The 26,222-nt window shown below is 43.5% G+C and overlaps 1 protein-coding gene and 1 long non-coding RNA gene across 2 annotated transcripts in view; one reads left to right on the forward strand and one right to left on the reverse strand.

Moving 5' to 3' along the window:
• The window catches only part of FBXO32 (F-box protein 32), a 36,287-nt gene extending 23,117 nt beyond the window's left edge, over positions 1-13,170 (reverse strand). The window contains exons 1-4 of the mRNA XM_077167589.1: positions 12,808-13,170; positions 7,416-7,528; positions 6,540-6,589; positions 5,226-5,318 (exon numbers count right to left, since the gene is read on the reverse strand). Coding sequence (XP_077023704.1) covers positions 5,226-5,318; positions 6,540-6,589; positions 7,416-7,528; positions 12,808-12,923 — 372 coding nt within the window. The 5' untranslated portion in view covers positions 12,924-13,170. The remainder of the gene's footprint in view (positions 1-5,225; positions 5,319-6,539; positions 6,590-7,415; positions 7,529-12,807) is intronic.
• Positions 11,233-26,222, forward strand: part of LOC143689019 (uncharacterized) — a 104,869-nt gene continuing 89,879 nt past the window's right edge. Inside the window, exons 1-2 of the long non-coding RNA XR_013178470.1 lie at positions 11,233-11,558; positions 19,769-19,914. This is a non-coding gene — a long non-coding RNA (uncharacterized LOC143689019). The remainder of the gene's footprint in view (positions 11,559-19,768; positions 19,915-26,222) is intronic.

Consider the following 26,222-nt stretch of genomic DNA (forward strand, 5'->3'; position numbering starts at 1 on the left):
GGGAGTGAGATCACATATAACTAGCAAGTGGCAACACCCTTATTTGATCATATATTCTTAAACACTTTCCTATTTTCGTCCAGAAAAAATGTTCGGCTCACTGGTCTCTGAACACACCTGAGGCTTACTTGCCTCTATTCCCTCTTCACAAGTCTTACCCTCAGCCAAGACCCAGTTCAAGCCCTACCCAATCCCTCAAGTCTTTCTCGAATATCCTGTCCACAGTGACCCTACCTTCTGAAACTGTAGAGCCCTCCTGGCTCTATCACTCCTGGGTTCTTTTCAAATACTGCCTCATGGGGTCAGGTCAGATAGCATCTTTTAATGAATATTTTTCAGCTCCCCAATTAAACTGCAGACCAGGGGTCAGCAAATTTTCTCTGCAAAGGGCCAGATGGTAAATATTTTAGGCTTACAAGCCATAAGATTTCTGCTGCTGAATTCTACTCATATTTCTTTTAATTTTTTTCAACCATTAAAAAATGTAAAAATCATTCTTAGCTTGCAGTCGATATAAAAACAGGTGGTAGGCTGGATTTAGCCTGAGGGGGGCGGCACAGTTTGCTAATCCCTGCTATAGACTTCAAAGCGGGGACCCTGCCTTTTTCATCCTTACACTTCCCTCAGTGGCTAGTGGCAGGGCCTGGTGGAAATAATGCAGGTTTTAGAGTAATACAAGTTTTTTTTTTAAAGAACTCAAGGATTTATTAAGTCACAGATACAAAACATACCACTAATTGCATTAGCAAAAGATCAGTATAAAAACACTCCACAATTTTGCAACTGTCAATTAAAAAACTTCGGTTCTAGAGTTCAAAGTTCTACCATGTTCTTGCTGGTGTGTAGGATGTACACAACGCTGTCAGCACTAGCTCAGCTTACAGAACTTCACAGACCCCAAGGAACGTTCTAAGGAAAAGCAACAGAGGAAGCCCTTGTCCGTGAAGGTGAGGTAAAGGGCAGGGCCAGTATGAGTCAGGTTTCAGTGTCAGTCAGCTGGCGAGACAGTGATAATGCAAGTTTTGGAGAACTGCAAGTCTGAGTTCAAGTTCCAGCTTTACTTTACATAACACATACTTTGCAACTATTGGTTCCCTACCCCTAAGCCACATTTTTTATTAGTAAGGCTCACTTTTCATCCCGTATCATGATTCCATCCCACATCAATAATACAGTTTTCTCCACTGACACACTGGGGCGCAGGGGCAGTCTGGGTAAATGTTGGTGTTTTGTGTCACTCAGCCTCACCAAGGGGAACATAAGGATTTTAAAATTTAACAGCAATTTTAAGTACTCCAGAAGTCCCACTTCAAATACACAATATTTGCCTCGATCGTATCTGGCCTATGAATTGAGACCAGAGCTTAAAGATCCAGGAAAGGTGACTGCATATGATTAAATCCTACTTCTATTCTGAAAAATAAGTTATAATGCATTTTGAAATTTATAAATCTTCTTCATACCCATTACTTTTTTTCCTCGTCACATTTTTTTTCAGTTCACAAAATGCATCAAATAGATCTGATTATCCTAGTTGTATAGTTTGGAGAGAGAAAGTGATTTGCAGAAGGTCTCACAGCTACTAAGTCTTGAACTTTAAGTTGGACTCACTCAGTTCAACTTTAAATCTCCGTGGGAGGGACAGAGATTCCTTTTATGTGACCACATTCCTGATAGATGATGGTGTATTCCTCAGAAGTCGTATCTAGAATATATTGCCTCAGTATCTTGTTTAAAAACTCCTTATGCAGAATATAACATTTGGGTTCCAAAGCAGCTTTTGTAAAAGCCTTTTATTGTTATAACTGATATAAAGCACAAAATCTCCCATTTTAACCACATTCAGTGGTTTTAATTTAGTATTAATTCTATTTACAATATTGCACTACCATCCATTGCCCCTCCTACTCATCACCTCAAAGAGAAACTGCTCACCCATTAAGCTGTACTCCCTTCTTCCTGCCCCACCACCCCTGGTAAACTATAACCCACGGCTGTGTCTTTTGAGGTGGCTGCAAACTTTAAGCACACTGCAATCACCTGGGGGATTCTGAAGACAAATGCCTGGGCACTACCGGACACTAATTAAGTCAGAAGCTTCCTTATTCTAGCAAGTTCCAGCAGTTGCTCAATTATGCAGCCAGGCTGGGAGCCTCACTCAGAGGGATGCAAGTTTGTGTGTGGTCTCTGACACTCTCCCAGGCTCATGCTGGAGACCCACTTTCTTCCCTGGCCTCCCAGTGCCCTGACTTAGTTGGCACTCGCCTCTTCTCGGTTGCCAAGGCGCAGCCCCTCCATCCCCCCACCCCCCTGCCCGTGCCTCTCCAGCTCCCTAGGGGAATTTCCAAAATGTGTTGCTCTTGAGGCTTAGGGTAAAGCTTTTTAATTTATTTTTTATGGCCTTCTACAAATGGGTAACTTGCTGCTTCTAAAGATTTGAAATCATCTTAAAAACCTATAGTTAAAATTGTATTCAAATTATTGGGAGTGTGTGGGGGAAGGGGCAGGGACAATGAGGGCAGCCTGAAGTCAATTAAAATAAGGCACTAAAGCTATATAAAAGTCTCTCCAATTTATAGTCCGCATTTTTCTGATTCCAAAAATTCCACATAATTTTTGTGCTAGCCAATAAAAATCATAATATTTTAAGATAGCAGTGCTGACCATCTCTTTTATTGCTTCTGCATGTCTCTCTTTTTAAAAAAAATGACAGCCAATATAAACACTACAAATTTTTTAAAATGTACTTTGGCTTTAGAGAGATTAAAAAATATAACTTAAAAAAAATGGCCCTCAAAGTTTGTTTAGTTTATTAATGGAACCAAGGAATTGTAGTATTAAAACACCATTAGGTCAAAGTAGTAAGATGGGGATAACACGGGTGTATTCTGCAGAGTTGGTTTTAGGATACAAAGAATATATGAGAAGTGTATTAAATTCCTTGGAAGAAAAACCTCAAAACACAGTACACGTCATTAAAATGTTTTAGGCTTTTTGTAAAAATAACATATTATTTTTCAAATTACAGAGGAACTGTAACAGTGAAGGGGGAAAAAAACCTGCTCTTTCCAAAATAGGAATATTCTTCCACTACTTTTGAACCTAGTAATAACTTTGAAAGCATTCAACAATTCCTTTAACTTTAAGATTATTTAAGGGGAAGTGTCTAAATAATTAGATACAATCAGACATAAGTTCTTTGTGCTGACTCGCAATCAAATGCAAGATTCCCCAGTTATGTTTTCAAATAGAAAAACATTTTTTAAATTGATTAAATGGAAGCAACACATAAGTTTAGGGGGAATCAGCAGCAAATGGTAAGTGGGTAATAAGAAATATTAGTAGCTAACTTTGCAGAGTGGGTTCTGGTGGGCAAAGTACTTCCATATGTGAAATATCACGGAGCTTTACAGCTACACTACAAAGTTAAGACAATTATAGGTCCCTCTTACATAGACGAAACTGAGTCTTAGAGAGGTTGACACAGCTTGAAGGTAGTGGAGCTGGGATCTGACCTCGAGGTGTGTTTCTTTAAATTCTGGGCTGAGTCACCTCTGCTTACAAAAGATGTATTGTAGCAGTTAAGAGAATGAGCTGTGACACTGCCCACATTTCAAATCCTGCTTTCTACACTTAATGTATCTTTGTGACTTTGGACAAGCCATTTTAACTTGTGGCCCCTCCTTCTCTTTAAATGGAGATGACAAAAGTATCTGCATATCATGGGGTTATGGAAAGTATAAAATGAGATAATGCACAAAAAGTACAGTAAGTAGATTTTAGCCCTTATGATCTTTGTTCATTTGCTTAGTTTTATTGTGAAAGGAAAAACAGGAAGGAGAACCAGCTAAAAATGGATAATTTTGATGGTCAGTTTCTAATAAAGACAAAGATCTAGGTGTCTTCCTTGAATACCTAGAAGGTGGAAATTATCCCTGTTCACTGAGAAGGTGGAAATTATTCCTGTTCTCAGTGAACAAGAGTTTCCTGCTCCAGCCACCTGGACGCAGCCACGGCAGGGTCACCTCCCTGAACTGGCAGAGTCACCCTGAATAAAGTGAACACTTTGCTCAAAAAGGTCTCTTATTTTCATTCCTTTTTGGACTGGGATAAGGGCTCACTGAAGGACACACAGTTTGGCTCTCATGGTCACAGACTCAGCTCAGAGTTCCCAACCTACAAGAAGGCCTGGGTTTCATCAGGTCAGTTCAGATGGCCAGGCCTGCATCGCCCAGGTGACAGGTGAGTGATTCGGGCCTCAAGGGGGATTAAATGTCATCGCTCTGGCTGAGCCTTTGGAATCATCTGACCCGATAACATGGCACTCAGAAGCACAACAACCCAGGGAGAGGTAAACAAAAACCAAATCAACCCTCACCCACAGGGGGAAAATTCCCTCCTACTTCAAAACCTAAAACCCAGACAGCTGCTACCTCCCAGGTTGAACCACTGATAAAAATGCACAAGAGGAGCTCAGGGAGAAAAACAACAAATAAACCAGCAAAGCCATGGTTAATCAAAATGATTTGTTGTACTACCTTTATCATTAATATGTTGCTAAAGTGCATTTAAAATGCCTTTTTTTTTTTACCCCCTAAAATAAGATTTCAATTGGAAAGTAAATGACTTAAGCAGGTAGTGTCTAAGTGTCAAGATTTAGTAAACATGGGACTGAGCACTATGACCACATGGGGGTGGGGGTGAGAGAGAGTAGTGGGGAAAGACAGGCCTTTGAACTAGGTTTCGTGGCCTAAGTCAGGAATGCCTAGGGGTTAGATAATTCTCAAGCTGACCCTGAAGTCAGCTGGAGCATGACAAGAGGGAGGACAGGGAGAACAGAGTTGTGGAAAAAATTTTAAAACAAACCTACATGCTTCATGGCTTGCTTACTGCTAAACTCTCTCTTGCTAAGGTGGTTGCCACAGCCTGCCCTGCTTGCAGCATGCTCCCATTGTAAGGCCTGGGCTGGGCTGGGCAGGAGGCGGGGAATGAACGGCTCACTCAAGAGGACTGATGAGGTGTCTGGTGGGGCCTGTCTCAGGCTCCCATAGAAACTTAAAGTTGGGGGGGGGGGGGCGAGCAGCGTTGAGGAAGCTACTTTCTGCTTTCCTCAAAATTCTCAGGCCCCTATAAAGTTATTTTGGGTGGAAACTACTTCAGGATAAACAGAAGAAACAAATTACCTTGAGAGAGTCTAGATAAACCTGTGGGTTCTTGAAACTTACCCGAACCACATAGTTGAATCGCCTGGAATCCAGAATAGCAGTTGAGAAATCCAGTCTGTTGAAAGCTTCCCCCAGAGTGCAGTATCCATGGCGCTGAACGTGAAAACAGAGGGTGCAGTGATGATTCCAGTCACACTGAGGCCATTCTCCGTGACCATCTACACAGACCTACTGGACAAGCTTGATGACTGCCTTCGTGGACCTTTGGCCATGTGTTCCCCCATGGTTGGCTCTTTCTGGAAATCCCCGTGAGTCACAAGGATGATGGCTAACACAGCCAACAGCCGCTGGAGTCTCTGATTTACACGTTAAACCTCCCATTTTCATGACCTGTACCACCTGGGCCCTGGCTCTCTGTTCACACTTGTCTGGGAAAATCAAAAGTAGGATAGGTTGGGAGCTGAAGCTATGATGTGTGGTCCAATGAGGGATGGTGATTGTGACGGATTCGAGGGAGGAGAATGAGGCTTCCCCGTGCCAACTCTGCCTCCCACCTGGCCTTGTGTTTCTAGAGCTTTGCTCATTATGGGCATCAAAAGAGTTTTTAAGGCTTCATAAGGAAGCAAAAGAAGCTGTGACCCTTTACCTATGGATGTACAAGGAATCGTGAGTTTTGAGCCCTGGCTGGCAGTCCCAGCTCTGCTCCAAGTATCGGGGTGGTCTTAGATATGTATATCACCCACCCTCTCTACGCCCCAAGTCATGGATCTAGATGCTCCTCGAGGCCCCTGACAATGACAATGACAGATCTCATCCTCCATTCACACTGCCTCGTGCCATGGTTATTTCGGCAAATGCGTGTGCAGAGAGAAAATGTACCTAAAAGGGTTTCTAAAGTGCCATCCAAATGTAGTTGTTATAATATGCTGTCCCTTTCCACATCTATCCTGGTCCCTCACACTGAGCAGGCACTGAAGACCTCTGCCACATTTATTTTCCAGGGCTAAAAGTTATCCTAGTTGAAGTCTGAAGAGATCTTAGAACAAAAGGGAGACACAGTCCTCTAGGCAAAGCCCAAGGCAGTACAGTGATACATTTGAGATGGGCATATTAATTTTTATAAAGCACTCTACATACATTATCTCACTGAGTGATTCAGAATCCACCTAGTGACTTCTGCTTCTTTCTCTGTCTCTTTGTAGCCCCAAATTCTGCAGGCTGGCTCGGTAGCTGGCTGTGGCCACCAGCACCCACACCCAAAGAGACAGGCAGAGGCACATGATCTGAAGCAACACTGTTGCCCAATTCCCCCTTCCCTGTCATGGGGAGGCAGAAGGCTAAGCATAACTGTTTAATAAGTGCAGGGATACTCACCTCTTTAGTACTTCCTTTGTGAACATAGATCCATTTTTCTTGGTGGAAATCTAGAGACAAAAAAAACCAAAATCACAATTTTATAATTTGCAACATGCCCAAGATTTAAAGTGTACTTTCTTTTACATGTATCCAGAAGTTTTACAAGTTTTGACAAAAAAAAAATACAAAGACTCTACTGATAATCTAAGATGAATTGAATACCTAATTTTTGCAGTACATAAATATTGCAGCTATAATTGGCTTTGAAGCACTCCAAATATTTGAGGGCCATATTTAGGATACCAAAACTGAAAATTAAGAAAATTCTAATACCAAGTACTAGTTAGTTCTAATTGCCAAATCTAAATCTTATACAAGACCATTAAAAAGTAGAAATAAAACAGATGAAATAACATGAAGAAATCATGCAGTACAGATGGATTAAACTAAAGATCTGTAAATCATGCTTATTAATAGCATTCTATACTCTGTTAATACTTGCAGCATCTAGAAACATGACTAGTATTTATATAAGGAAAGAGGGAGAAGCAAAAACCTTTTTCAAGGCCTCAAAACACAATTCAAAATAAAAGTACACACTGGAACTGATTCAGTCAACCATGTCACTATAAAGTAACTATATTTCCCTATGCCAAACACAAGTGACAAGTAGGGGGGAAATGATTTATAAACAGTATCATAAAGATGACATAAATCTCCCTTATAAACGCCCAGCCAGGTTTTTGAGTGCAAAGATCCCTGTAACTTCTGTCAGTGACATGGTAAATATTAAGGTAGATATTTAACACACAAGGTATGATTTCTTTTTTTTCAAGAACCAATCATAACTATCTTCAAACAGTTTTCTTCTTAAATTCAAAACAAATGACTTACACTGAGTTTTGGTTTTGCTATTCAGCATGTCCTTCTTTCTCTTCTTGGCTGCCACATCATAATTGAGGCTGTTGAAAAGATTTTCCTTATTGTATACCTCCTTGTTGCAGTAGCTATGAATAACAGAGGACAGGAGATGAGTGTAACAGCTCAACTTTAATAGGCACTGCTCCTGTAAATAGCTTACTGGGTTATAACACACACACCCTCCTCAAACAAAATAAAACAAAATAATCACTCCAAAGTTTACACACACACAGACTTCTATTAGGACAAAATATTGTCACAGCTGAGTGGAAGGCAGGGATGGGAGCTTCTACTTCTTTTGAATTCCCCAACAGTGCCTGCCATTGTGTTCCACACACAGCACAAACTCTCTGACAAGAGCAATGCAGGGTACTACAATATTACTTTACGCACGAATGATGAATGGGGGTGGAGGGGTGTGATTATTGGTATCACTGAAATACACAATGCCTTCATTTTGCAAAAGCCCAAGTTCATCGAGATATAGTTCACCTACCATACAATTCACTCATTTAAACTTTTTTAAAGCTAGCATCTTCCTATCATGTCTTTAAAACATCACATTTACAAAACTCTGACTTACCACCCTCCTTTCTAGGAGATACTTAGTCTATACACTAGTTGTTTAGGTTTCATGTAGTTTCTTTACTAACACTAGGTGCCATGCTGCGAGGTGAAGAGCGTGGGTCCTAATTGAAACAAGCTACATTCATAATTCATAAATCTATAAGGGCTAAACAGAAATAGAATGTCCCTTCCCAATTCACAGGTGATTGAAGGATGGGCAGGTTCATCTCAGGTCAGGGGCGTGATTCCCTTAGTTGGCTGAACTATCGCTTGGCAGGGGGAGGGGCTGATCGAGTTCTGTCCGACTGCCCTAGGTAACTGCAAGGGAAATCTCCGAATAGCTTCCACAGAAGGGAGGCAGGAGATACAGTGAGGCATAATGAGATGCTAGGTCTCCCAGACCCCAACTCCCATGGGGTATGTATATTCAAGGCGGAATTTAGAATGTCACCTAGTAAACATAAATCAGAGGATTTTTGTTAAACAACCAATATATGGTAGCTTCCCTGCTGGATTTAAAATGTGATATGATTTATATCTTTTTTTTGGCCATACATTCGTTGGGTGAAATGGGCCCACCTGTACTTCCCCATTCCACTGGCACTGTGTAAATGGTAGAAAAGAGGGTTTGAATCAATTTTCAGTATCCTGTTGTAATCGTCTCTCACGTTAACGCATCAATTAGTAGAATAAGTATCTTGCTAAAAATGCTTGTACATGATTATCACAGGTATACTCAGTGCTGCTTTTCTGCACCCTTAGAGAGAAACTTGATGGATAAGCAATCATTGGTTGATCCTTCTTCTTAAGACCAAGCTTGAAATATCTTTAGCCGTCTCCTTTTAATTTAGGGAAACAAGTTATTTTTAGGTTTCAGATGGATTATAGCAGAAATGTCCTTCCCTTGGCAGCACTCGCTTAAGCAAGCCAGGGGTGAGTTTTGGGGTCAGGCTTTGTTTGACATATGAGTGTCTGTCCACTTAACTGACTCTAGGGGTACAAAAGTACAGGCCAGCCAGTTATCTGCTCCAAGGTCAGGAGGAAAAGAGGGGCAGGACAAAGGGAGAACAGAACTCTCAGTCCCTGAGGCTAACTTAAGAAATTTCAACTGAAGTTGACGAAAAGGGGAAGAGATGGAAGGTCACTTGACTGGTTCATGATGTACTGAAGCCTAGAACAGCTTTAGAAAGCAAATCTAGAACGTTTTGCATGCAAAAAATACCACATCAAGGCTTATTTTTAAAGGAGCACACATGCTTACAACCACAGACAATAAATACCTACAGTATAAACTCCACATACAGAGAACCATAAAACGAAGCTGTCCTATTCTCAATCACACACGTAAGATTCAGCAGAAAATTTTCATTGCTTGGATCTAGATTGTGACCATTTCTTAGAAATTTAAAATACTTATATTTCATCTTACTCTTTTCTAACTGAAAACATTTCTCAAAGGAATTTGAGCACTTGCTTTCCTCACAGAAACAATAACCTGCCTTAAGCCAGAGTGAGTCATTTCAAAAGCTAGTGTGAGAAGAATTTACATAATGAATGATGCTGTCATGCTGCAGAATGCTGAAAAGCTTTAACCAAAGAGAAACCCTGTGCTTTTCACTTGGTTTTAGGTTTTGGACTCCGCTGGAAGGGCCTGGAAGGGAGGGCCATGGGGTGTATTTGTGTTGCCTACTTACATGTTTTCTTTTAAGCAATAATCAACTCAGTTAGAGGCTATTTCGAGAGTTCAATTATGTCCATTTCAAGGAAATGCAAAGCCAATGGAAAATTGCAACTGAATTTTTAACAAGTAAAACCACTGCCATTTAGGAACCACAGTATTTAATTTTAAAAAAAAGAACTGAGCATAAACCATCTTAAAGAGGCTGATTTCTTCACTAAATTCAGTAATAGCCAACACATCGTTACTTGGCAGTCAGTTCTTACTAATCCTGATTTTTATACGCCTGTGCCAGAATAAAGAAAAGATCTCTCCCTCCCCTACACTACAATCAGACACATACCAAGATACTTGAGACAACTTTAGGAAAGGTAGAAGGATTTCAAAATAAGACCACTTTGGCAGTAGAGACAAAGGAAGGGAAGGGGAAAAAAAAAAACCCTTTATTTCTCATTTCAATTGCAATAGCAGCCCTTTTGAAAGTTGCCGCTTATTCCAAAGAACCTATTTGAAGTTATACGAAGTTTGATTAAGGCCAATGAGATTTCTAAACTAATTTGCTGCAATACATACTCAAATTGCCAAACTCCCAGGCCCAGTGCCTGGACTGCACTGGTGAAACAACTTTGTGTATAAAGCCCTTAGAGCAGTGCCTGGCTGCCTATAGTAAGCACTCTATAAAATCTTAACTATTATTTTTATTTTATTATGCACCACTCATCCAGGGCACCAAGTAAACTTCCTGCTTCCTGGTTCAGCCTTAGGTGTAAGGTAAAGCCACAGAGTTTTCAACTGCAGAAGTGTAGGCTGGGAGAAGTGAGGCTGAAGCTCAGACCTGTTAGATTACTCATCCTGGGGGTGGGGTGGGCAGCGGGGCCTCAGGGTGTGAGGGAGGCCCCAGGGGGTGGGGGACACTTCAATCTCCACCTCCCCGAGGCACTCTTGGACCACCCCAACTCATGCTGAGCTCCTTCTCTGGAAGATTTTAATTTGTCCCATCAATTTTTTTTTTGCATGGGCAGGCACCGGGAATCGAACCCAGGTCTCTGGCACGGCAGGAGAGAACTCTGCCTGCTGAGCCACCGTGGCCCACCCTGCCTCATTCCACCCTGCCTACGTTCCCCTTTTTCAAACAGGGGTCCTGTTTGATGCTTATCTTAACTTCTCCCATTTTGTTCTGTTCGCTTAGCCCTGACTTGCAGCTGGACGGCCACAGGGAGAACGGCAGGCAGAGTTCAGGGTGGGTGTGTTGTGCAGACCAGCCGGGGTCAACATTAAACAAAACGGCCACACTGAAAAATGCTAAATGCGTCCTTCTCCTGCCTCTTATTTGGGCAGTTCACAGGCCTGCACCTGGAATTAGAGAAGTATACCTTGCCTCTGTAGTCTTTTTTAACAGCCTCCCCACCCCCTTTGAAGGGTCTGCCTTTTGTTTTCTCACCACAAGAGAAGTATTCAGCATCACCTGTGCGGGCAGGCACTCAGCCCAAAGCTGACCTCACAGAGAAGCTGACACCAGGACGGAAAACAGTGGGGAGACCTGAGATCACCAGCCCAGGCCTCGGAAGGCCAAAGGCTTTTAAGAAGTTGGCAGGCTTCTCATGCTAAGTAAGGAAGGGTTTGTTTACAATTGCTGGGAAAAAAAAAATACCCTGCAAACAAACAGCCAGTTGCTTTGCTAGGAGGCTACCAAATGATTCCTAAACAATGACTCACCCAGTAACCACAGGTGGTCACTCTACTGATGACCTTTGCTGATGGTGAACTTGACAGTTCTGGCTCAGAGGGTGCCAAATGGGAGGAAAGAAAGGAGGCAAAGGGACAAGAAAGGAGACCAGCTACCTGATCCCAGCCTAGTCTGAACTTTTGAGGTAAGTTAAAACTATCTTCAGATCTTCTTACTGTGTGGAGAAAGAAGCACTGCCATTTATTTCTAAAGGAGAGCGATACCAGCTTATCTTCTGGGGCAGGGACAGTGTGACTACTCTACAACTAGAAGGTCTGCATGTTAAATTCTCTCCTGCTGAACCCAGTAACTGGCTCCCCGCCCAGGAGACCCTACAGTTACATGTGGGTGCGCCATTATGGGCGCCACTGCTGCACTTTCCTAAAAAGAACCTGAACCTCTACACAGAACCAAAAGCCAAACTAGCAGATCATCATTCCTTAGGAAAGAAAGGAAGTTTCTACTCTACCCCTTCCTATTTGTTGAGGGGGAATAATTTAGACATAATTAGTCATTTGATTCTCTAAAAGATACCGTCTGATGACACGAGTTGGTCTTTTTTGCCCCTGCAAATAAACTAAATCATGATCTGGCGTAAATAAGATTTTAAAAATAATGCTCCCCTCGGCAGCCAGGTGGGCCTTCTGCAGCGGATAAGCCGCACTGAAATGGGTTTGCATCACTGAACAGTGAGGAAGAAGACGGACCGGACCGGTCAGTTGAGGAAACAGCTGCAAATGGATGGTCCTCCGGCAAGCAGAGGGCTGTGGGTTTGATCTCTGCATCCCTGGCCGCTGACCACCGCTCGGGACCCCCGACAAGCGCAGGTCCCTGAACAACCATCTGGCCGGTCTTGTCGCCGCAGCTTCCTGGTTACTCATAACTCCCTGCCCACCCAGCGGCGCGTGGGAAGAAACAGGGGGCGCTCTGGGCAGGGCCGGCGTCGGATCCCATCTCCCGGCCCGCGCCCACCGCGCCCCGCGACCCGGCGGTGAACGGCGCGCTGCCACTCGCCCGCGCCCGGACACACGCAAACGGCTCCACTCCGGGGTCCCTAAGGCAGGGTCCTAATCTGGGTTCGGGAACCCCTAGAGTAATGTGCGTAAATTTGAGCGTCTGGGGACATGGTCGACGATTGTCATCAAATTCTCCGAGAGATCCGGGGCTCCAAGGAGTGATGCCCACTTGGGGACGCTGACCTTGAACCAAACTCGGAGCTCGTGCTCGGGCGACCTCTACAGAATTGCGGGCAACTCACCCGGCCGCCTGGTCAGGGCTCCCTCCTCGGCCTGCCCCAGCCCCGCCTGGCCCTCACCCTTCATTCCTCTGCCCCGCGACCCCAAACCAGCTCCGGTCGTTTCTGCGGGCTGGAGGGTGGTGGCGTGTCCCCTCACCTGCTGAGGTCGCCTACAAAGCTGCCGCTCTTCTCATCCAGGAAGCGCTTCCAGCCGTCGGCCGTCTTCACCCAACTCTGGCCCGGGGACCGCCAGTCCTGTCCGAGGAATGGCATGACACCGGCGAGGGGACGCGACGAACAGACTGGACGGACAGATAGACGCTATCGGCCTGGCGGCCTCGAGCACCCGCTCAGGGGGGCGGGGGGCGGCGAGGAAAGCGGGTGCAGAGAAACGCGGTGGGGGCCGCGGATTTGGAGGAGCAGAGCGGGGTGCCCTGAGCTGGCAGAGAACGCTGGCGCTGGGCAGGGTCGCACGGAGCGTCGCGCCGCCCGAGTGCTGCGCCGCTGCCCCGCGCGGTATTTATCCCGGCGCCTGGCCGCCGCGCTTTGTTGCCGGAAGAGCCGCCTGCTCTAAGCCCGCCCCCGGCCCGGAGCCCACGTGGCTTTGTTTATGGGCTCCGCTTGTTTTCCGAGGTGCTCTTGCACAATCGCTCGCCTGTGGAAACCCGAAGCCGCGCGGCGAGACCGGCTCTCCCGCCGCCCCTCCCGCCGCCCCTCCCGCAGCTGGCACCGCCGCGCCCCTCCCCGCCTGCCGCGCCCAGCCCCGCGCAGCTGCTGCGGTGGGGAGAGCCCGGCCCAGCGTCGGAGAAGCCGCGCCGGGTCCTCCTGCTGCTCCCGGCCGGCGAGATGCAGGGCAGGCCGAGGCCCGAGCGGCGTCTGGGTCACCGCGGGGCTGGGGTGGGAAGGGAGGACTGCCCCCTTTCCGCCCCAAGCTGTCATAGTCGAACTCCGCAGTCAGATCAGCTCTCCAGGGACGGCCGTGCAGTGGGGGCCGGGCAGAGGGCAGCCTGGCCTCTCTCGCTGCCCTGATGCGCTGTAGGGCGCCCAGGGTTGCGGGGGAGGGGGAGGGGTGGCCGCGTGGCGTGAGAGGGAGGAGGGACAGCTCCCACCCATTTTGCCCCTGAACTGTCATTAGCAAGTGTGCTGTCAGGCTCGCCGCCCAAGGTGGCAAAGGAGAGAAGGAGGAGGCCGGAACGGCCTGGTCCCCGCGGGGTGGGAGCGGATGACCAGGACGGACCAGCTTCGCCATCCCAGCGCCCTGAGCGAGCAGCACCCGCGTCGGCGGTGCCTTTCCAGTCTCGGCAGGCCAGGGCTCTTCTGAGCCCTGTCCCTGTGCAATCTGGCTCTTGGCGCCGCAGCTGGACTTTCTTTTGTGAAAACACAGTAGCACCTTTCTGCTGGTCGCATCCTTTCAGCCATTGAGTTCTTCCTGAAGAATATCAGGCCAGGGGTTCTGTTAGTTCTGGCGAGAGTGGATAGAGAACAGCCCTGCATGTTCTCCCTTTCCCGGCCGGTGGGGACTAAAGAAACTGCATGTTTACAGTGCGGGTGAGGCCTGAAGCACCGTGTACTGGAGGCCCTCACATGCCTTAGTTTATTAACCCTAATCAGCGAAGCTCTGGCAACGTAGAAATTATTATCCTGCTTGCAGATGAGGGGACCGAGAGCCTCAGAGAGGGGCTAAGCCAGTGATGCGCCCAGGGTCATACAGCCAGTTTCTTCACAGCCCTTACTATAATCTGAAATCACCCTGTTTGTTTTTTCCTTTACTTTTGTGAGGTAGCAGTTTACCCCTCTTTGCAAAATGGAAGCTCCATAAGAGGTCAGTCTTTTTGGAGATGTGTCCAGCCCCAGCATCATGCCAGTCCTGGAATAGGCCTTTAAAAACTGCTTGTATGAATAAGTGAATGGATGTGGGAGGCTCCAGTATCACCTGGCTTCTTGCCCTTTATGACCTCCACTTATAATGCTTTCCAGTCTGACCCTTTTGGCAGTTGGATTGCACAGGGCAATGGCAGCAGAGTAAAAATCCCATGCCAAGAATTAGCTTCAAACTAGATTCTTCCATTCTTCTTTCTTGGCCCACATTGACTATGGGCAATCTTTAAAGCTCAGAGTAGGCAAAGAAATGGTGTGTTTTCTGTGAGGCAGAAGAGGATGTTTTTTAATAAAGTCTGTTTTCAAGAAATCCGGTTTCTCTGATTCAGGTTTCCCACCATAAATGATTAGTCTAGTAATAGCAAAACATCTTGCAAACACACTGCAGACGGTCCTAAGCAAATGTTAAATGCTATGTTCATGCTAACAGATCAGATGATGTTGTATCTGGCCTTTGTTGGAGAAAATATCTGTAAGGATGCAAACTTAAAGGATGTGATTATTAAAGATGCATGCTAGTCACATATCAGTAAGGTACATCCTAGCAGAAACCACAGAGGGCTAGAAAGTGGAAATATTTGAACTCTAACTTTGCCAAGCACCTTACTCCCTGTCTGACATTGGATTAATGACTTAAACTTCTGAAGTTCAGTTTTCCCAGCTGATGTCAAGAAAAAAAAAAAGGAGCCAATAATGCCTTCTTTTAAGGAATATTTAGAAAGTGTGGTAGATTAGATTATTGGTACCAGTTCTTCACTCCTATTTAGTAGTGCTATCCACCCATACCCTTATAATGTCCTTGTGGTGGGTGATGTGAATTTCCCCAATCCTTGACGTTGGGACTGGCCGTGTGATTTGCTTTGACCAATGGGATGTTGGTGGATGTCATGTGAGCAGACGACTCACTGTGCGTTTGCCTGGTTGGACTTGTCATCTTGAGCTTCTACCAACACCATGAACAGAATGTACCCTGGGAAGCCACTGCGCCTCTAGCCTGGAGTCCAGGATGAGCAGACACCTCAGCTGATCCACAGATGTATTAGGAAGAAATAAGGGTTTATTGCTGAATGTCCCTGAGATTTTTCTGTCATTTGTTACACAGCTTTATTGTGTCAATAGCTGACTACTACAAAGAGTTGAGTGACTGAAAGTTTGTAAAACTTTTGTAACCTATAAAATTCAAACACAAATAAGAAATCACATTTTTTTTTGGCTAAGAATTAGTCTTAGGAAGCTTCATTGTTCGTCTCTAGCCCTTAACCTTTCTTCTTCTCTGCCCCTTCAAAAAAAAATGTGGCTGTCTTATTTTAACTCAGAGTATTTTTCAAAGTATGGGTGACTGCTTTAGATTTCCACACTGTTAAAAATCTAACTTGACACTTCCTCAAATGCATGAAATCTACTGGGCAACCTTGTAATGCTGAGCCCCTCAAAATAAAGAATGTGCTAGGCTGTGTCCAGAGCAGTTACTTCCACATCAGATGTTGGCTTAACTTTGCAAAGGCTCTCTGGGAGCCTAATCATAGCGGTGCATATGAGAATCACCAAAGGCAAAGGGTCACTACTGCAGCTTCAGGCTGAAGATGCAAAGGCAGATGGAAACTTGGAGGATTTTACAACGCTTAGACTGGTTTGGACCCAGTGTGGTCTGGTATTTTGAGCAGTATACACCCTTCGAGCACCATGGCTGGGGGCTGTCTTGTACTGCTGTGCTACAACAGCTTGCTTAGACTGCTTGCAGGGTGTTTGGCTTTTGTCACGTGCATCACCCCTGTAGGGCCATATACTCCTAGACAGGAGGATTGTGTCTTATCAGTTGAGTCACTACAGTGTCTGACATGGTGCTTGGTACATGGAAAGTAGTCGATGAATAGCTCAATAAATGTTTGTTGAACTGATCTAGAATGCTGTTATTCCTTACTGACATCTCATTACCCCTAGGGACATAGCAGCTAGTATATGATAACCTGGATTGGTTCCCAGGTCTATCCCTAGCCCCCACTAGAGTCAGATTTCCTGGGTTTGAATCGTGGGTCCCACCTAACTATCTGTGTAACCTCGGGAAAATTACCTAATCTCTCTGTGCCGTACTTTACTAATTTGTTAAATGGGAATATTATATATACATATATTATATATATATATAATCCTCCTTCAGAGGATTTATTGAGATAATACGTTTAAAATACTTATAACAATAACAATGTCAAGGTTGGTGTTATTATCAATGTATTATCTTCATGCAAGTTTGTACCTCTATGTTTTACTTGGTTCAGTCCATGTGCATCTTCCCCATTAAATTGTAACTTTGGAGGGCAAGGAGCATGGCTCACTCAGCTAATTTGGAGATATAGTAAAATGTGCTTATTGAAGTAAAAGTATAATGAAAGATAGCTTACACATTATTCGTTCTTATTGCACTTAAATGGTGGAAATGAGCCTTATTCTGCTCAGAAGACTACATTTTCAAAAGTAGACCTGGCATGGGTTTAGCCTTTCCACTGCCTTGTAAGGCTATAAAGCTGTTTAGAGAAACTGTTTGTAAAAGGACTGAGGAAACTTGATAAAAATGAATTGCTCTCTTGCTTCTAAATCAAAATGACATACATTTATAGTTTTGGCCAAGAGACTGACTACTTCTTACTGAAAGGCGATGGTATTTTGTTTTCTCATAGTTTCTCCTTCTGAAAGGGTATTTTATTGTGAAGAATACTTATTAGTGGTAATTGTAAGTTAAAAATAACTTGAGCTTATGGGGTGAAGCAGGGACAAGAATCAACCAAATCTGTCTACTTACCCTGTTCTAATTGGAGTGAATTTTACAAAAGAGGAGTTAGAGGAACTCAGCGGATTAAATTCAACCTGCCATGGTTCTCACAGGAATGTATGTCTAATGTCACAACCGTTTGCATATGACCTTACACCCTTCTCTGTCTAGGGTGGGGCATCCTTGAAACAGTGGAAATTCATCTGTTAGGTGTGTTTGGGCAGGAACTTCCAGCTGTGTGTGTTATTTTTGGGTCTCTGTTTGCTAGGAGTCCTGCCAACTAAATTAAAGTTGGTCAGACACATGTCACTGAAAATATGCTCATTCCTTTAATGAAAATCATTTGGCTTCCTCAAATGTGGGCCTGGTTCTGTTTTCAAGAGAGGGTCAAGGGCATTTTTCTATAATCCTCATTCTCCCATAGCCCAGTTGCTCAGTTTTAATGAAAACTCTCTTTTTAATAAGCAGCAGAAGGATTTGGACATGAGACTGCTGCTCACTTTTGTATAATACAGGGAAATGGATGGAACCACATTTATCAATAGCCCAGACTTTCACTGTTTTTAAAAAAGACACGCACATAGATTTTAAAGAGATGTTGACTTTATTATAGATGCAAAGCTTTAAATGCAGTCTTAGTACCTGAAATTTGTTAAAGCCAGTTTATCTATAACCCCCCAGGTGATAGATTTGGTGGTTGAGTAGCAAATTTTAGTACTGAGATTTCTCATATGTGAAAATAGCTTTAATAAAGTTACATAATAAAATTCATGAAGACATCGTGTCTGGTGGTTTATTTATTATCACTAATGTTTACCTACCTTGAAAGGTGGATATTTGTATCCTGTTTTAAAGATGAAGAGACTGAGGTTCAGATATGTTAACAACTTACTCAGAGGTGTGTTTAATAAGCAGAACAAACTGCTGAAGTTACCTAATCCAGTGCCTTCCTTTTACCCACAAGAAGGCCAAGGTCCAAAGAAAAGAGACTCATCTAGGAACACAGAGCTAGTCAGTAGCAGTCCTGGGAATAGGGCCATTTTTGTTCCTATAGCACCAGGACACCAAACCAAGAGGGTTAGACGATTTTATCTAATTTTGCTATATACTGACCAATATCTCTGAGAAATGTAAATTTCGAAGTAAAATTCAATTCAAGTCCTCTAATTTACACACTCTAATGATTGGATATTATCAGGACTTCTTATTGAATGAGTGTGGTTCAAAGAGCACAAGACAAACAATAACTTTGAGTTGAAGAGGCTATTCCTTCAAAGTCAACCAGAATCCTAGAGAAACAGGAGATTTGAAAAACCAGGTGCCTGTTGAGTCCTTACCTGACCATCAGGTTAAATGCAGATCTGCTGGCTGTCCTTTTCTTGACAAACCATTATAATCACTGTGTGTCTTGACTCATTAATCAACCTGGCCTAGTGATTGAAGAAGCATTTGGTAAGTCTTGTTAACTGTGGTTCCTCACTTATGAGTCAGCTACTGATTTGTTAAATCCTGGAGAAGTCGTCTAACCTGTTCAGTGTTTGGTTTTCCCATTTACACACATGTGTTTAGAAAAAGTCGAAAGAGTCTTTGACATCATTCATTGAAAGGTGATCATTGACAATAATGACAAATTTTCTTTGGGAAATAGAGAAACAGAATTGTCCTCTATCCTGCTTCTTGGGTAATTTGGGTATCTCTGCCTGATTTAACTGTCACTTTTCCATAGAAAGCAAAAGTTTAGAGAAATCTTGCTGCTGTCTACCTGGTACGTGGCACACATGAGGGCTCTGTGTATGTGTAATTGAACTTGTTTGTTGTAGCCTAGCAATTGAGGTCCATGAATTGCAAACCATTTTATTGCTTCTCTCAGACAATAAGATAAAAGTAAAAGGAAAACGAACCCGTGATTTATTTTTTTTTAAACAACAGTACATTCATTTCAGGAAGAAGAATAATTTTAAAAAGGAGGACAGAACAACGTTCATCTTCTTTTCTATTCTGACTATAGCCTGAGAAATTCAATCCCTTAAGGGACATGATATTTTCAACCAGGGTTTACTGTTGATATTAAGAAATAATTAGATCTTTTAAACATCTGTCTTGCTAAAAATGGTATTCCGTAAAAGCGTTTGCTGAATGTCTTTAAATTGTGTTTATGAAAAGGATGGTGTATAAATTAGATTTTTTTTCCTCCACTGTCAACTAAGCAAAGGACTGATTACCTTTAGTTGTACCTCTGATCATTTTATGGGTTGGAAAATTTATTATAGAATATTACTAATTCACTGTCTTAACAGGGATACATCACGGTCTTGCTTTGTTCCTGGCACACTTCTAAGCAGGTTTGCGAACAGAAAGATGAGCACTTACCCTCAGGGAGTTTATAGGCCATAAGGGGAGTGTTGCGGGTTGAATGGTGTCCCCCCCAAAAAAGATATGTTCAACCTGTGAATTTGACCTTATCTGGAAATAGGATCTTTGCAGATGCAATCAGGATAAACTGAGGTCATACTGGATATGAATGAGCCCTAATCCAATGACAGATGTCTTTATTAGAAGAGGGAAACTTGAACACAGAAACACAGAGAGACACAGGGAGAATGGCACATAACCTCAGAGGTAAGTGATGGGTTTATAAATCAAGGAATTCCAAGGATTGCCAGCAACCACCCAAAGATAGGAAGAGGTAAAGAAGGATCTTTTCTTAGAGACTTTAGAGAATGGTAGTCCTGATGATACCTTGATTTCAGACTTCTGGCCCCAGTACTGTGAGACAATAAATATCTGTTGTTTCAGCCTCCTAGTTTGTGCTAATTTGTAACAGCAGCCTTAGGAAATTAAGTAGAGAGGTAGACATATAAATATATATTCCTAAAACCATGTGGCATGTGTGGTAATAGAGAGGGCAGTGAAGAATTGGAATTTGGATGTGTCAAGTTGGGTGGCCTAGGGAACATCAGGTGGACAAGTTAAGTTGAGTATTGGACATATAATCAGAGCAGAGGGCTGGATTGGAGAGAGAGTCTTCAATTTAGCAGTTGCCTAAACCATAAAGATAGTTGAGATCACCCAGGGTGAGTGGGAGGAGTATGCCAAGGATGGAGTTCTGGAGAACATATATTTACAAGGGAGAAAGAGAAGTCTACTGAAGAAGTAATAGACAAAGGAGTAGACTGGAAGAAGTGAGGAGAACTCAGGGACCTGGGCATAGTGAGCTTCAAGGAGGAGGGAGTGGTCAATATTGTCAGATTTGATGGAAACATCCCCTGGGACCAATAAGAGGGGGTCTCACTGGATTTGGTGAGTGTTTCAATTTACTAAAGCTGCTGGAATGCAATATACTAGAAATGGATTGGCTTTTACAAAGGGAATTTATTAAGTTACAAGTTACAATTCTAAAGCTGTGAAAATGTATGAATTAAGGCACCAACAAGATAATACTTTCTCAGAGGAAAGACTGCTGGCATCTGGGCTTCCTCTGTCACACGTGAAGGAACATGGTGACATCTGCTGTCCTTCTCTCCAGGCTTCTGGTTTCAAACAGCTCTCTTAGCTCGGTGGGTCCTACTTGCTTCTCCCTGGGGCATTTTGTTTCTGAGTTTCTCTCCCATAAAGGGCTTCAGGAAAGGCTTAAAATCCACCTTGAATTGGGTGGGTCGCATCTCCATGGAAACAGACTAATCAAAAGGTCCTGCCTATAATAGGTCTACCCCCACAAGGATGGATTAGAAGAACATGGCTTTTCTGAGGTGCATAACAGATTCAAGCCAGCACAGTGAGGAAGAGGAGAAGGAGGAGGAGGAGGAGGTCCAGGTGACCAGAGAGGTCAGGTGACTTTGGTAGAGAGGTAGGAGAAGCAGTCAGAGGTGTAGCCAGTATAGGTTGATGATTCTTGAGAATTTATGTGTAGAGTGGAGGATGGTAGCTAGAGGGGTACTTGGGAAAAGGGAGGATTTTCTTTTAAGTCTTGGAGGCATTTAAGAGTGTTTATAGATGGGAGAGAGGGCAAGTCAGTGGCAATGAATCAGCTAAATAAATAAAAAAGAGAATGGGGATATATGATAGAATAACACCCTGGAGGAGGAGGAGGAAGGATTGTAGCAAGAAGAACATGTAGGAAAAAAAACCTCATTCCATGAGAGTAGAGAAGATATGGGAAAGGAGGAAGTGATTGTGGGCATGGGAAATGGAGGGAGAGAAAGGCTGATGGCTTCATTGTCATGAGTAAGCACAGTACAGGGTTTTCTGCTGAGAGGGATGTAGGACTTGAGATCTGAGAAGATGGATGAAGATTTGGCAAAGGTTTTCAGAAGAATGGGAGAAAGAATAGGTCAAGGAGAGCTGGAAGGTCTGGTGGGCAGCACCAAGGGCCCAGATGAAGCTTTGACTTTGAGGAGAACCCATGTGTATGGTTGTGTGGTGGGTTAGTGTGGATTGATGTGGTGAAGGGAGGAAGGGCAGGGGAATAGACAGGGCTGGAGAAGAGTTACTCCAAAGTGAAGCTAGGAATCCAGTCTCATCAGGGAGATGAGAAATCTCAGGAGATGGTGATAAACTGTGACAAAATGGGGAAAAGGGGACTAAAGGTCTTTGGGAGATGGAAGTGAAATGTAATAAGAATGAAGATATGAGAGAGAAGAAAGGATGAGGAAGTTGAGGTCAGAGAGAGATTTCAGGTTAAAAAGTCTAAGATCCTGGGTGTACCCCAAGAGTAGGTGGTTCTGTAGGAGTCATTGGAGTTGAGAGATTGCAGATTATGTGGCTGGAGTATTGGATGCATGGGACACTTGGACTTTGAGATCTCTTGGATTCTGGTAGATGTTGCAGTGGAGATGAGTTCCACGAGGAACTATTCTGGGTCTTCAAAGAATAAGGGGATGGACTGGGTAAAGTCATGAGATGGGGTTACTGAATAAAATGAATCTCGAAGGAGGATAAATGTTTGCATGGGGGGAATAATGATGGCCTGGAATTGCAAAGGAGCCAAAAGAATTCTAGCTCCTTCTAGGCCACTCCCCTCCCGCATTTTTTTTTTTTTTTTTTTTTTTTTTTTTTTTTTTAAAGAAAGACAGAGAAGGAAGGAAGGATAGAAGGAAGGAAAGGAGGAAGAAAGGGAAACATCTTTAAACATTTTCTTATTTTTATTATATTTTGTTTGTTTGCTTGTTTTTTACATGGACTGGGGCCGGGAATCGAACCGGGGTCCTCCGGCATGGCAGGCAAGCACTCTTGCCCGCTGAGCCACCGCGGCCCGCCCTCCCGCATTTTTTTAAACAGTGTTTACTACCAAATTTGTGTAATAGCAAAATACATTTGATTAAATGTCACCCAATTTACAGAATTTGATTTATGCACAACTTATCAAGATGTATCTTCATTGGTGATTGTTGTACAAGACTTATACCCAGGGCAGAGAGTTTGAGCATGCTTTCTGGGAAACTTGGGGTAGAGAATTTTTAGGGAGCCAGTACTACAAGGCAGGAGGGTTCAGCTGAGGGAAAGCAACAAGCAGCTGGGGAGAAGAGATCTCTAAACTCTTGAACACAGCCTTCTGGGCCCTTGATCACCACTTAGCTCTCCGATATCATCTTAAGTCACTCCCCTCCTACCGCCAGGAACCAGCTAACCTGAATTACTAAAGTTCCATCTCACAACTTAGGTACCCACTGTTTTGTTTTCCCAGAATATTCCTTCCCTCATTTTTCAACTGGTAAACTCCAGCTCATGCTAAAGGTCCCAAAGTAGGCAATACTTTCTCCAGGGCTGAATTAAATGCCCCTGCTGTGTGTTGTGATGGAACCTGCATTTGTCTTCACCACCACTCTTCCAGTGTTGAATGGGAATGGCTTGTGGACTTGTTTGCCTCCCCTCAGATAGGGAACGGTTTGATGGCTGGGACCGTGCTTAGTCCACTGGCATTTTCCCAGCAGCTGTCCTCATGTCTGCACAAAGCAGAGGCTCGCTGACTGTTGAATGAATGAAGAAGTGAACGGTTGGGCGGGTGGCGGAAGAATAGGGTCTCATTGTTCTGAACGAGCCCTTGCTTTCACTGGTTTTAAGGCCAAAAACAGAAAAAAACCTCAGTGTTTCCTCTGCCCCCGCAGACGGTCTGTGCTGTTGGAAAGGTTTCTCCCTAACTGTCCAGGCCTGCCCAGAGGAAAAGGTAGGAACTCCGGTTGGAACAACATTCAGAAGGAATTTTCTCTTTTTGTCTTCACCGAACTGATCCATGAATAAGATGGTTTTTCTTTGCTGGTGGTTATGGGATTCTGAAACACAATCCTGTACGTATTTCACATGCCCTAAAAAGAGGTATAAATTTATGTTGTGTTAAATTTCACTGATAATAAGTTGTAATAGACTTTCTTTTAAACAAAAAGCAAAGGACAAAATTACCAAAAATTAACAAGTAGATGAACACGTGTTGAAAAGTTGTCGCATATGTATTTTTTAAACAGTCAGTTAGTAGCTCTTTCCTGCTAAGCTCCTGATTTGGGAGAAGGCGTCACTGAGTGTAGTGTTGGTAGAAGGTGTGCTCACTTCCCGGTACTGGACCTCAAGGCACATCTCTAGAGGCATGTGGCAGGCTTGACCAGCCATGTGCTTTCCTGGGAGAGCGACAGAAGGAGGCTGGCAATTCGGCATTGGAGTGCATTCCCTGGCAGCATCAGTGGAAGCTGCAGCAGCTTTGCCAGTGTCCTTGCTGCCTGGTTCTCTAAGACTGTCAGCCCCACTTGCTTTTTAAGATGTTTCCTCAGCGTCATGTTAATGTTATGGATCCTGATAGTCTTCCCAAAAAAGCTTTGTGCTTAAGATAGCCAGGATGACTTCTGTGCTTGCAGTCAATCTGGCCAGGTAGAATTTCCACGCAGGAGAGGTGTCAGAGACAGGGTGTTCCCCCTCCCCCATCGCTTCGCTCCTCACTCCCTTACCCTCCTCCAAACTCAGGCCAAGGCTAAATTAGACGAGAGAAGATGATTTGAAAGTAATAGGACTTACTAAAAGAAATCATCTGCTGAGAAAACTGGACTCAAGCCCAGAGAAGGGATTTTCATTTGCGTAAATCGGGCAGATTTAGAAATACTGGAAAAGAGAAGAATGTTAACTGCCCATGTGTGAAAGTTAAATGTGAAGAATGGCAAAGCTTAGAGCTGTAGGTTTTTCCTATAAATCCATGACATGGGGACCATCAGGGCAGCAAGACTGAGCCCAAAGAAAGTCCATCTGGTGAGATTTTATTAATTTCCCGAAGGTATGCGTTTAGTTATAAACATTTTCTCAGCTTTGGAATTTTGCTTGAAGACATGGAGAAGGGAGTAATATTTATTGAATGCCTATCGTGTGTTTGACTACATGGGTTTATTAATTCATCCCAGACCCCTATGAGGTAGGCATCATTATTCCTACTTTATTCACAAGGAAACTACGCAGTCAGGTGACTTGCTCAGAATCACATAGCTTGTTAGTGACAGAGCTGGGATTGGAACCCAGGACTCTGACTCCAAAGCTCATGCTCTTCTACAACACCATTCTGCCTCCAGAAGTTTGCATGATGGCTATGGGAAAGTAAGGAGGGAGGGGAGAGAGAGAGAGAGGACTTCTGGACCTTGAGAAGAAAATTCTTCTTTCATATAAACTAGAATTGGGACTGGAGACTTAGCTGGCTAGTGTTTTGTTTTGCTTTGTTTTGTTTCCAAATACTTGGTCACAAGGACCTTGCCTCATAGGTATTTGTTTTTATTTTTAAAGTATTTTTATTGAAATATCTTCACAATCAGTGGTTCACAGTATCATCATATAGTTGTGTATTCATCACCGGAATAATTTTTAGAACATTTACATCACTCCAGAAAAAGAAATTAAAAGAAAAAACAAACAAACAAAAACCCCATACAGCCTATGTACTTTACCCCTCCCTCTCATTGACCCCTAGTATTTCAATCTACTAATTATTTTTTTTACCCTTTATCCCTCCTATTATTTATTTATTTTTTACTCATCTGTCCATAACCTGGATAAAGGAAGCATCAGCCACAAGGTTTTCACAATCACATGGTCATGTTGTAAAAACTATATGGTTATACAATCGTCATCAAGAATCAAGGCTACTGGAATTCAGTTCAACAGTTTCAGGTACTCCATCCACTCCAATGCACCATAAACTAAAAAGGGATATCTACATAATGCATAACAATAACCTCTAGGATAACCTATTGACTCTGTTTGAAATCTCTCAGTCACTGAAACTTTGTCTCATTTCTCTCTTCCCCCGTTTGGTCAAGAAGGCTTTCTCAATCCTATGATGCCAGGTCCCAGCTCATCTCTGGGGGTCATGTCCCATGTTACCAAGGAGATTTACACCCCTGGGAGTCATGTCCTATGTAGTGGTGAGGGCAGTGAATTCACCTGCATGGCTGGCTTAGAGAGAGAGGCCACATCTGAGCAATAAAAGAGGTACTCTGGGGGTGGCTCAGGCATAATTGTAAGTAGGCTTAGCTTCTCCTTTGCAGGAATAAGCTTCATATGAGCAAACCCCAAGATCAAACTCAGCCTATAGAATTGGTTGTTCCCACTGCTTGTTAGAAAATCAGGAATTCTCCAGATAGGGGAGTTTAATATTTCCCTCTTTCTTCCCAGTCTCCCAAGGGAACTTAGCAATATTTTTTAATTCTCTGCCCAAATTATGCTAGGGTATAATATTGGGGCATCACACTAACCTGTACAAATCCACAAGATCTCACACCCTATTCAAGATTCCATATAATTATGGTGTTTAACTAAACTGACCACACAAGTTAAATTAGATAATGCACTACCAAAAATATAAATTTTGTGCCAAATAAACATCTCTTCCTTTGGTCTCATACAAAGTCGAAGTTTTAAAATATAGACCATATCATTCTTTACCCTGTATTCTGTATCTTAGT

This window comes from Tamandua tetradactyla, chromosome 6 (assembly GCF_023851605.1).
Source record: "Tamandua tetradactyla isolate mTamTet1 chromosome 6, mTamTet1.pri, whole genome shotgun sequence".
Classification (NCBI taxonomy): domain Eukaryota; kingdom Metazoa; phylum Chordata; class Mammalia; order Pilosa; family Myrmecophagidae; genus Tamandua; species Tamandua tetradactyla.